Source organism: Lepisosteus oculatus, chromosome 21, assembly GCF_040954835.1.
Source record: "Lepisosteus oculatus isolate fLepOcu1 chromosome 21, fLepOcu1.hap2, whole genome shotgun sequence".
NCBI lineage: Eukaryota > Metazoa > Chordata > Actinopteri > Semionotiformes > Lepisosteidae > Lepisosteus > Lepisosteus oculatus.
This window is the reverse complement of record NC_090716.1, coordinates 2,349,627-2,361,041: the sequence shown is the minus strand read 5'-3', so window position 1 is coordinate 2,361,041 and position 11,415 is coordinate 2,349,627. Positions and strand designations below refer to the sequence as shown.

Genomic DNA, 11,415 nt, shown 5'->3' with positions numbered 1-11,415 from the left:
GCGTGATGCATTAACACCTTTTACAAGAGTATGAGTCCTTTTACCTACTCATTAATCTAGAGACTCCCCCCGAAGAAGGCTCGCTTGATCCTTCAAGAAATCAGCGCGCCCTCTGCGATAACTCCCTTAGGTGTCCTTAAGATGTTGTTTTAAGGCAAAACACCTCTAAAGCAGAAACGCACCTAATGATGTTATTAATGGCCTGGCACGCACAGCAAGCTTGAGGGAATACAACCTCATGCGTGCTCCGCTCGCCTGAGCGGCGCGAATACGCCATCTTGCGGCCGTCTCTGGTTATTACAGAAGCTTGATAAAGTGCCCACGTTGCCGCTTTGAAAGGTTTTAAAAAAACCTGAAAGGTAAAGTATCTGGCGACCTTTGATCTCTTATTCTTTAGACGTGCTTTAGGTATCGTAACAAGTGGTGATGTCGAATGTAATACAGAGTATTCTTGCTGCTCATATTAAGCGCAGTTAAAATAAACACAGTGCTTTATGTTAAATGCAACCCATTAACCCAAACACCCCTGGCTTTGGGTATATCAATTATTTGTTTGAGTCCTTGCAATTTCAAGTACAAATACATTGAAATTATCCCTCCGCACCAGGCGATGGCGCCGTTTGATTCCAGCCCATGCTGGATTTAGGGAGCAGAGGAGGGGGTTTCAGGACTCAACCAGCTGATTGTAATCCCTCTGGCACAGTGACGTCAGCCCCCTCCCCTCTCCGTTTCGAGGGGTTGGTTCGGGATCAACATAGTACTTTCTGGACAGCCTGTAACGCCTGGCCGTCTTGCGATTGGGAAGTGCCCGTTTTGACCCCATGCCGCGGCGGTTGAAGAAGAGGTTAGGCTGATGCATTAAGGAGAAAAAAAAAAATCTGCTGTCTTGAGATCTAGGCTGCGGAGCTGCCCTTATCCCTGCTAGCTGGCGCGGCTGTAGATCCGAGCGACGCACAGATCCCGCACTGTAGACGCACGGCCATGTCGGCTGGAGCCTGTGCACCTGCTGGCCGTCGCGACAGCTGCGCTCACCCGCTGCCGTAGGAGTAGCACATAAACACCCAGCTGTTTCCCGGTCGGCTCATCTTTCTCCTCCTCCTTCTTCATCCTCTCCTCCTCCTCCTCCTTCGACGCTGTTCGCCAAGCATGGGGATGTGCTTGCCCTGCCTGGGCGGGGCGGCCGACGACGTGGTGGTCACGCCGGATCCCGTAAGTGAAGCCGCCTTCGTACTGCTGGTCGCCGATTCAGCTGCGCGATTTACTTTTGGGTGGTTCCCGGTCTGGGCCGATGGCTGCGGAGGGCTGCCGTGTCTGTGGCCCCATCCGAAGTCCACACGGTGTCTGATAAATGTTCTTGCATTGATTGATTGAAGTCGACGTGCTTCACATACCGTTTAAAAGCGATTGGAGGGTAGTCAATATGTACCAGCTGCATTCTGCATTCCTGTTCCGGCAAACTCCGTGGCCGAAACTTATTCTTTCTTGGGGGGGGATGCTCTATTATCTGCGTTTCTGCGCACAAAAAAAGTCCGAGGGTCACAGACAGCCGGATCCACGCACGAAGCCGGCTGAAACACCCGTGTTTAGTGCGGGGACAGCGCCGTCGGATATAAAGAGACAGGGGTCCTCACGGTCACCTGAATAATAATCTGGTGACCCAGGATGTGTGTCCCTCGTACATCTTAAACTCCCCGTTTGTTTAAAAGCTCTATGCATAACGCCAGCGCTACCTTCTGGGATGTAAGGATAGTGTCTGTGGCGTCTCTGGCGTTTGGGAGCGGTACCAACGGACAATACAGCGAGGACAGGACATAACAATTCCTTGCAATATACTGTTGACTCGCGTTTTACGAGGTAGTTCCTGACATAACGCGGATACCCCAACTCGCATATAATCAGAACACCCCTTTAAGCTCTCCCGTTTCCCTCCCCTTGAACAGCTCAGATCAATCGTGCGTGTATTAGTATGTGTGTAGTTTTAAAGTGTTATGATAATAGTTAAAACCCGGTGTGCTGTCGGCTCTGGAGCTCAGGTACGCGCCGCGCCAGGTTTGCATTTGTGACATTTTCTGCTTTTCGTTTTATTTTTTTTTCGTCACCGACCGCCTATACACGAATTCGCGTGAATATATGTCTCGTAAAACGCGAGTCTGCGGTCTAGCTCTTTACGTCCTGAAGGATCCCTGGCCTGACTTTGAGGGTAGCCACGCTGGCTGCTGAAGGTGGGATCATTCCAGACGAGGCCATGGGATTTGTTTAATGCACCGAGGTCCTGACTAGTTGACATCCTCCACAAAGGATGGCACCCGTTACGTCACCTGACCTGTCACCACAGTGACAAATTCTGTTCCGGGGAAAGAGCACCACCTACTGGTCCACAGTGACCACTTACAGCAGGAAATGGGTTTCTGAGGAGACCTGTCCCAGTACAAGTACCAGCCAGCTACACCTTGCTATGTCTTCCGAAACGAGATCAGGCTGGATGGGTAGTGTTAATGCGCTGGTCAGGGTTCTGGTCTTTTAAGTAGAAGGTCCTGGGTTCGAATTCCCAGTGAGAGATTTCTTTTGTACCCTAGAGCAAGGTGCTTCAGTGGCATTGTTCTAGTGAAATACCGCAAGTCACTCTGTATGAAAGAGCCCGCCAAATAAACCAGTGTTCAGACGGTTCGGTCCCTTTTTGTTTTGTACAATTTCAGTTTTGTGGACAAGAGTTTCCCTCGTTTTAGACACTTTAAATAGGAGCCACAGGTTTCCAAAACTCATTGTCGTGTCAGCACCAGGTGTGTTTGTGTCTTAGAGAATCAACATGTTGTGTTTACTTCTATGAGGAATTCTAGTCAGGTGACTTCTCCTTCATATCCAGTTGTCTTCATTGCCTGGAAATGACCCCTGAAACCTGTCTGGTCGGACAGATGGTGCAGTTGATTGCGGTTCTGTGGCCTGAAACGTGAGGCACTGAAAGTGCACCTGCACGGCTATTTTTATATGTTGGTGTTGGAAAGAATCGGCATGGACAAGTGAATTTCAAACCACAATGAAAGTAAAATCTACACGGTACCTTGCAGTTCACGCCGCGAAATGGACTACATTTCCAGGTCTGCGCAGCGCCATGTTCTGTGATTCAGAACGAGGCAACAAAACTCCCAGTGAGGTGACATTGTAAACAAGCCCTGTTACTCTGTAAACAAGCAGGCCTTTGAGCACATGTCTTCTAATCCAATAGAAATATCGCTCTTGACTTGGAGTCGGTTTTGCTGACAAATGCTACTTGTTAACTCTGCCTGCAGATCATGGTGGAACATCTCTGCAGTGAGATGTCTGCTGCACAACCTGCACTTATCCACTCGTACGTCACAGAACATCAGGCATGACAGGGACTAGTGAGCAGGAAGGGCCGCCTCGCGTCACAATTCTCATGGCGAGACCAGGGCCTTGTGACAACATGGCGACTTGCGGTACTTTCCCAAAGTTCATCATCTTGCGCTGAATTCTGAATTTGTCAAATTTTGCGATGCCTTCAGTTAATTCATTTTTTTTTGCCAAGATTAATAACAAGTATGAGAAATTGGGGTCTGCAGTGCCCCTATAATCCATATCCCCCCGATGCAGAGGACCAGTGAAGATGGCCAAGAGAGGTTTGCCAGGCACTCGGGTGTTCCCTAAGCCTGGACGTTTAAATTGGGAACGTGTTTCATTTTTAGCCTTTGATGGCCAGAAAGAAATCTTTTTTGAGTTTCAAATTGGTTTTAATGAACAGGATTGTTTCTCCGAACGTGCTCAGTGCTCTGAAGTGCACCCAGAGACAGAGGCACAGCCCTGTTGTTATGTGTCGCTCACGTCTGCGTTCCTGTTTTGCCTCCCCAGGACACACGACGAAGACAGCTCGCGGAGGCAGCAGAAAAGAGGCAGAAAGAGGTAAGTGGAGTCAGGAGGCTGCCCTGGCAGAGCTGAGGCAGCTGGTCTGCCGCAGCCCTTTCATCCCCCAGCAGACAGGTCTGATAGAATTCCCCCCCTTAGGGCAACTCCACACTCGGTCAGCCGGACTCTTCCAGGTTCATTCCCATATCCCGTTTCCACCTGCTGCCCAATATGCTCCGGCCAGCGTCCTGAGTGTACAAGCGGGACGTCTCTGCAGAGTGACTTCGCCGACGCTGGCCGTGGCTCGATTGCAGCTGGACCTGCCGAAGTGTGAGCTGACCTCCAACCGCTGAGAAAATAAAAGCGTCGCTTTTCAGAGAACAGGCCCGCCGGTCAGCAGGCCCTTGGATCCGTGTCTCAGTACGGTGCTGCCCGTCTCGTTGGCCGTTTCTCTTCTGTGGCTGTTTTCGGGCATTTTGTCCGCCTGCTTCCGGTTTTTATTTCGTCCCTGTAAAAGACGTTGTTTCTTTTTAAATTTAGTAGCCCGGTATTTGTAACGTATGGATCTCTGTGTGATCTGCGTCCGTCACAGACTGAAGCATTTAAACAGGCTCCGGTAAAATGAAGACGGAGGGGAATTCTTTCCGGGGCCGGTCAGAAATGGGAAGTTCTGTTCGGATTACCGAGTGTTGGAGAGCAGGCCAGGACAAAACCCTCCAGCCGCGCCTCCGGGCTGCGCCTCTCCTTGTCATCCGGTTATTCCCGAACATGCCGAATGAACCTGCTCTCCGGCAGTGAGAGAAACCGGAGATCGGATCTACAAGGAGAGGATCGGCATCGTGCTGAGAGCGATTAACGTGGAGATGAGAAAAAGGCGGAGAAGAGAAAGGGGAGTGAGGTTCGTTGGAGATGACTTTGGGGCTGGATGAAAGGTTTGTTCTGGTCTGTGTTGTTTTTTTTTTTTAAAACCTGAAGGCTGTAGTGCCTGAGCTTGTGTCTTTATAAGGGCACGTGGAGTCACAGCTCATTTTCTGTGCTTCTGGAGCTATAGATTAAAATGTCGTTGCTCCTGGCACGCGTAAAAAAAAAAAGACCACGTTATTTTCTTTTTCCTCTTTGCTTTGAAAAGCTTTTTTTCCTTCCTTTTTCTTTTTCGTCCCTCCCCCCTCTGAGGAGACCACATAGAGGAAAACCGAGCCAGACACATATGCCTGCTGAACCCAAGACAGAGGTAGCTGATTTGAGAAGGACTGATCCTCCTGGCCAGCGCTCTCACAGGCTACTCAGCCTGCAGCCCTTCCAGTCCTGTCCCGTGGAGAATTTCCTTTCATTCCGGTTCCTGAGTGACCAATGGGGAGGATCGCTATAGCACGCTGAAGCCTGGCACTGGAGCGTTTGGCGTTCGGCTTGGAGGAGCTTGGTGATGAGCAGAGCTGTTCGGCGCCACTGCACTGTTTCTCAGCTCCGGTCCTGCAGGATCAGTGAACCCACTTTTCCTCTTTGTCCAACCCACACATCCTCCTTTTAAACCACCATCAGCATGTTTAAAATGAAACACCTTTGCCTGGTGTAATACAAGGGGGACTGCAGTCCCAGTTTCTTAGGCTGGTTATTCAGTCTTGGCAACAAAATAAATGAATTGGCCCTATGTAAAAATATGACAAATTAAACTTAAAATCGTGAACTTTGTGAAAGTACCGTAAGTCGCCACTGTTGTCCAAACTCATGTCTGAGTTCCCCCGAATTGTGATGTGAAGTGGCCCTTCCTGCTCACTAGTCACTGAAATGACTGGTGTACGAGTGAATAAGTACAGGTTGTGAAGCAGACCTTTCACTGCAGAAAGTTAACAAGTACTTAAGAGTTAACAGGTAGTATTTGTCGGCATGACTGTCACAAAGTTGAGAACAGTATTTCTATTTTACAGTGTTTAATAGGGCTGCATCACATCACCGGAAGTTTTTTTTTTGCCTTGTTCTGTATCGCAGAACATGGAGCTGCACACATCTGGAAATGTAATCTATTTGGTGATGTAAATCGGCGGTTTTACAAGTCACTGTGCACATTTTCCTTCCATTGTGGTTTGAGATGCGCTCGTCAATGCCGATTCTTTCAAACCCCGAAATATAAAAATAACATTGCAGTTCCCCCATTAAACTCCCACTTCTTCAGTTATAATAATAATAATTGCTTACACTTATATAGCGCTTTTCTGGACACTCCACTCAAAGCGCTTTACAGGTCATGGGGATCCCCTCCACCACCACCAGTGTGCAGCCGCACCTGGATGATACGACGGCAGCCATAGTGCGCCAGAACACTCACCACACATCAGCTATTAGTGGGGAGGAGAGCAGAGAGTAATTAAGCCAATTCATAGATGGGGATTATTAGGAGGCCATGACTGGTAAAGGCCAGGGGGAAATTTGGCCAGGATACCAGGGTACACCCCTACTCTTTTCGAGAAGCGCCCTGGGATTTTTAATGACCACAGAGAGTCAGGACCTCGGTTTTACGTCTCATCCGAAGGACAGCGCCTGTTTACAGTATAGTGTCCCCGTCACTATACTGGGGCATTAGGACCCACATGAACTGCAGTGTGAGCGCCCCCTGCTGGCCCCACTAACACCTCTTCCAGCAGCAACCTTAGCTTTCCCAGGAGTCTCCCATCCAGGTACTGACCAGGCTCACACTGCTGAGCTCCAGTGGGCTGCCAGCGGGGAGCCACAGAGCAATGTGGCTGCTGGTTGTGCTCTACCAGTAGTGCTGCACCCAAGATTCTTCCACCTTTTACAATAAATCGTAGCTCCTGGCTTTTGAAGAAGGAAGCCGCCAAGTTCAGTAGCGTGGAGGAGCGAGCGGCCAGTGGAATGAAGGGCTTCAGTACGTGGCCTGCAGTCGAAATGGAAACTTTTCCTGTCACCGTGAAAGAGGATTTGTTTTCAATTACCTGGTGTGAAAGGGGGACAAGATAAAAATGGGGAGATAGGGGCTGGAGTTCAGAGGCTGTGCCCCATATTCAGCAGGGGTCTAGTGGTGCTCTTTCAGTGGTCTCGTCTCCCTCCCTCCCTCTCTGTGAGGTGACCCCTGTGGCGTTCTTGGCTTGCAGGTGTCTAACAGAGGCATCAAGAACCCCGAGGCGCTGGAGAGGAAGAGGAAGAAGCAGGAGGAGATCGAGAAGCAGGCCGAGACGGCGGCGGTGGCGCCGGCCGGCGGAGGGGGCCTGAGGGTGAGAGACGAGGGCTTGAATAATTGATTCTCCCTGGCAACTTCTCTCCGCTGTGATTGGCCAGAACATGAAACGTTGGCCATCCTGCAGGGAATTCTGGGTGATTCCCTTCAGCGGACTTCAGAGAGGGGGGCTCGTGAGCACCCTGGTGACACGTAGATTTAGAAAGGGGGCACCCTGAGCAAGACACAGCAAGCGTGCATGTTGGGACGCGACTCTGATCTTCCCTCTCCTCTCTCTTGACAGTGGCAGGTGGGGTAGAGCGCCGGTGGGGGGGGGGGATGGGTCTTTCTCTCTGGGCCCTGCCAGCGGGAACAGCCCCGCTGCTCGTCTGGAGAAGCCCCTCCTCTTCGCCCGCCCTGTGGACCGCTTGTCCGCTCCCCCACCGCGATGCGCCAGCGTGCTTCAGCGGACACGCAGAGCCAAAGCCATCTTGTGTAGGAACAGCTCTCTCCCCGCCAAGACTTCTGAATGTGCTCCCCCTGCCAAGGAAGCGGTAGAAACGCACATCGGGACTCGCCAGCTGTGCCCTAGCCTTCAGCATCGGCGCAGCAAATGAATACGAGCTTTTAGATTTGAAGCCAAACAGGATTTTGTTTCATTCCTCTCTTCTGCGTGAACGTATTGCGTCTGTATTTATTACCTGGGCCTCATCTCCGCGGAACCGCATCCCTGCAGTGTAAGAACTGTACAGCAGAGACCTGGTACCCGAGACTCCGCGAATAAAATTCCTGTTGGGGAGAATGTGGATGTGGTGGTGCTCGTGGCTCTAGCTGGGATTTGGGATGCAACAGTGTCCCAAAACCCAGTTATACCTGTGGTTTTCGGAAAATCATTTATTTCTTTAACTGGTTAAACCTGTCGGGTGTTGCAGAGAATTATTTCTTTTTTTTTTTGGAAATACCATTCAGCTGTTTTTGAATCCAGTGCCATAGACGTAGAGATGCTTATTGCCATATGTACGCGTACATGAGCGTTCTTATTCGTGCTGATCTCTCGGGAAATGCACAGTACAACAGACAACAAGACACAATGTAGACCGTGCATTACAAAAAAAATTTGATTTGAAACATGATTTGATATCCCTGTTACTGCCCTGTAGTCTGAGGCTGGCAGAGCAGGGTTTGCTCAGTTTTTGGGACAGCACACCTCCAGGGACAAGCAGGGCTAAGTGCTTTAAGTGGTGCTTGAACCTGAATTTCCAAACCAGTCCCCCCAGTCTGGAGGCTGGTATGAAAGTCGTATAGCAGCTCGCAGTAAAGGGAAGCCTGCTGTGGTATACCACGGTAAAAACAGAATAGAGGAAGATACAGTGCGATACTGTTCTGCCATAAAGTGGCAGAAGTGTAGTCAAGCCCGGAGATCTTTTGACAAATTTATGCAGGATAACTATATCCTATGGTATTTTGAGTTTTTCCAGTTCTTGATTCCAGTGTAAATTTTCAAAAGTTATTTTTTGGTTTGTTGTTAACTTGTATTGAGGTTAAGAGTCCTTTATTAATCAGACTGTTATAATATATACAGTATAGTTGATTATTGCATTGATTTATCTTGAATTCTTTGTGCCATTTTGTTTTGCTGAAGCAAAAAATCTCCTTCTCCAGGAAACGGCTCTCTCAGATCAGTCTGTTTCTCTCCTTGCATTGATTAAAACGATCTTTTTAGAGAGGACCTCATTCCTGCGATTTTGACTTGCGTATGAAACTGTACGATTTCTTTAAAATGCTCCACGCTCACAGTTTTAGCTCAGTGTTGTAGCACAGCCAACAAGTGTCAAGTTCGATCATATTTAAAATGTAACTAGCATTAAGTATGTGCCCAAAGGGATATTGATTTGAACGTCAAAATACCGCGTTTTTGTTGTGCATTAGTGTAATTTATCACAAGAGCTTTGCATCTGTTTGTATTCACTGCACTTGAATCTGTTTCAGCTATTGATCGCTGCCTGTCACCCAGCCCTCTGTGCCCTGCATGGAGAGCGCTGACTTCAGCTCTGACAGAAGAAACACTGGGCCAATGTTTGTGTGAAGGATGCGGGCTGATTGCCATATGGGCAGGATATTACAACACTGACCACAGACAAACAACTGTGCAGCAAAAGATCAGATAATAGTTTACAGCTTAGTCTGGAGGTCTCAAAGCTCACTTCTAATTTGCACTGGGACTGTCTGCCATAGTTCAGCAGCCATATCACCCTGTAACTCACAACTGGCAGCCCTGAAGCGAAGCAGGTGTGAGCCTGGGCAGTACCTGGATGGGAGACCTCCTGGGAAAGCTGAGGCTGCTGCTGGAAGAGGTGTTAGTGGGGCCAGCAGGGGGCGCTCACCCTGTGGTCTGTGTGGGTCCTAATGCCCCAGTAAAGTGACGGGGAAACAATGCTGTAAACGGGCCACCATCCTTTGGATGAGATGTAAAACTGAGGTCCTGACTCTCTGTGGTCATTAAAAATCCCAGGGCGTTTCTCGCAAAGAGTAGGGGTGTAACCCCGGTCCTGGCCAAAATTTCCCATTGGCCCTTACCAGTCATGGCCTCCTAATAACCCCCATCTCTGAACTGGCTTCATCACTCTGCTCTCCTCCCCACTGAGAGCTGGTGTGTGTGAGAGGACTGGAGCATCATCCAGGTGGGGCTGCACACTGGTGGGGGTGGAGGGGATCCCCATGGCCTGTAAAGAGCTCTGAGTCGGGTGTCCAGAAAAGCTCTATATAAGTGTAAGGAGTTATTATTATTATTATTATTATTATTATTATTATAGTTGCTGGTGAACACTCAGAACCTGGACTGCAGCTATTCTGTTATTCCTCTAGCGGCCAGTGGGAGTCACTCTTTCTCCTCCAATAAAAACTTCTCTTCGCTGCGAAGTATGTTTGTAGTATGAGCACAGGATTTATCAGTTAGCCCCTCCACAGAAACCAACTAATCCCTTCTTTTTCAGAGCGACAAAGCGCTTCCTTTGGGAGATGAAATGTGCGCGTACTCTTTTCAGACTTTCTTTGCTGCCTTTCGTCGGCAACATAGATGCCTCTCGACCTCAGGAAGTACAGTCAATATTTGAAGAGGGGTGTGAGTGTGGAGCTGATGAAAGGGAGGTAGTGTTTTATGGTGTGCAGTGGGTAGTTGCCTTCAAAGGCGTGGCCACAACAAAGACACAGTGTGCAGCTGTTGATATCCTCCAAGCAATCGCTCCAGCTGTTCAGGTCTCCCAGAGACGCTATTGGGGTGTCAGGTAAGAAGAGAGCTACAGCACTACTCTGAGTCCTGTGCGATACTCGCTGCTAATGGTATTTTGAAATTTGCAGATCTTTCCATCCTCTTGACCTTGTATGATGAGACTACAGCTCTGTGCTCTGGCTTCACCGATTCATTGTTTAGAGGTAGAAAAATGAGTATTAACACATCTGATCACTTCCCAGCCATTTTCTAACCACTTCATTCAATTCAGGGCAGCAGCATCGCTGGATCCTATCCTGATAAGGCACAAGCTTAAGTCAGCGCAGGCCAGACACAGACACACACATATACCAGGGCCAGTTTTCCCAGAAATCAAAGAACCTACCAGCATGTCTTTGGACTGTGGGAGAAAAGAACATACAAATTTCACACAGACAGAAGCCCAGGAATTGAACCCTGTGCCTTAGTGCTGTGAGGCAGCAATGCTGACATTTTCATTTAACATCTCTTTATTAACCCTTTACAATTTCTTGCATTAGGAATTTGTCTTTTCACAGACCCCAGCTTGCTCTCCATGAGACACACAGACAGGGAGAGAAGCTTGGGGTCAGAGCACAGGGTCAGCCATTTATACAGCACCCCTGGAGCAGTTGGGGTTAAGGGCCTTGCTCAGGGGCCCAACAGAGTAGGATTCCTCTGCCGGCTGCGCAGATCCTTAACCACAGAGCCACTGCTCTGCCCCATTTGCTTACAGTTCATCTAGTTTTTTATGTATAATTAACTTGTACTCAGTGATGGGCTGGCATCCCATCCAGCCTTAATAATAACAATTCCTTACACTTATATCTGGACCCTCCCCTCAGAGCTCTTTACAGGTCATGGGGATCCCCTCCACCCCCACCAGTGTGCAGCCCCCCCTGGATGATGCTCCAGTCCTCTCACACACACCAGCTCTCAGTGGGGAGGAGAGCAGAGTGAGGAAGCCAGTTCAGAGATGGGGGTTATTAGGAGGCCATGACTGGTAAAGACCAGGGGAAATTTGGCCAGGACACCGGGGTAACACCCCTACACCCTAACATATATGACCACAGAGAGTCAGGACCTTTTTTTACTCACAGCTGCTGGGCTTCAGTGGGGTGTCAGGGGTGAGTCGCCGGGT

General features: G+C 49.3%; 1 protein-coding gene across 1 annotated transcript; it reads left to right on the top strand.

Annotated features, from left to right (window-relative positions):
- Positions 1-703: 703 nt before the first annotated feature.
- Positions 704-8,761, top strand: svip (small VCP interacting protein). The gene is made up of 4 exons (XM_069181829.1): positions 704-1,209; positions 3,865-3,915; positions 6,966-7,085; positions 7,332-8,761. Exons 1-4 carry the CDS (start codon positions 1,147-1,149, stop codon positions 7,344-7,346), a joined length of 249 nt encoding a protein of 82 aa, XP_069037930.1. The 5' UTR covers positions 704-1,146; the 3' UTR covers positions 7,347-8,761.
- Positions 8,762-11,415: the final 2,654 nt, after the last annotated feature.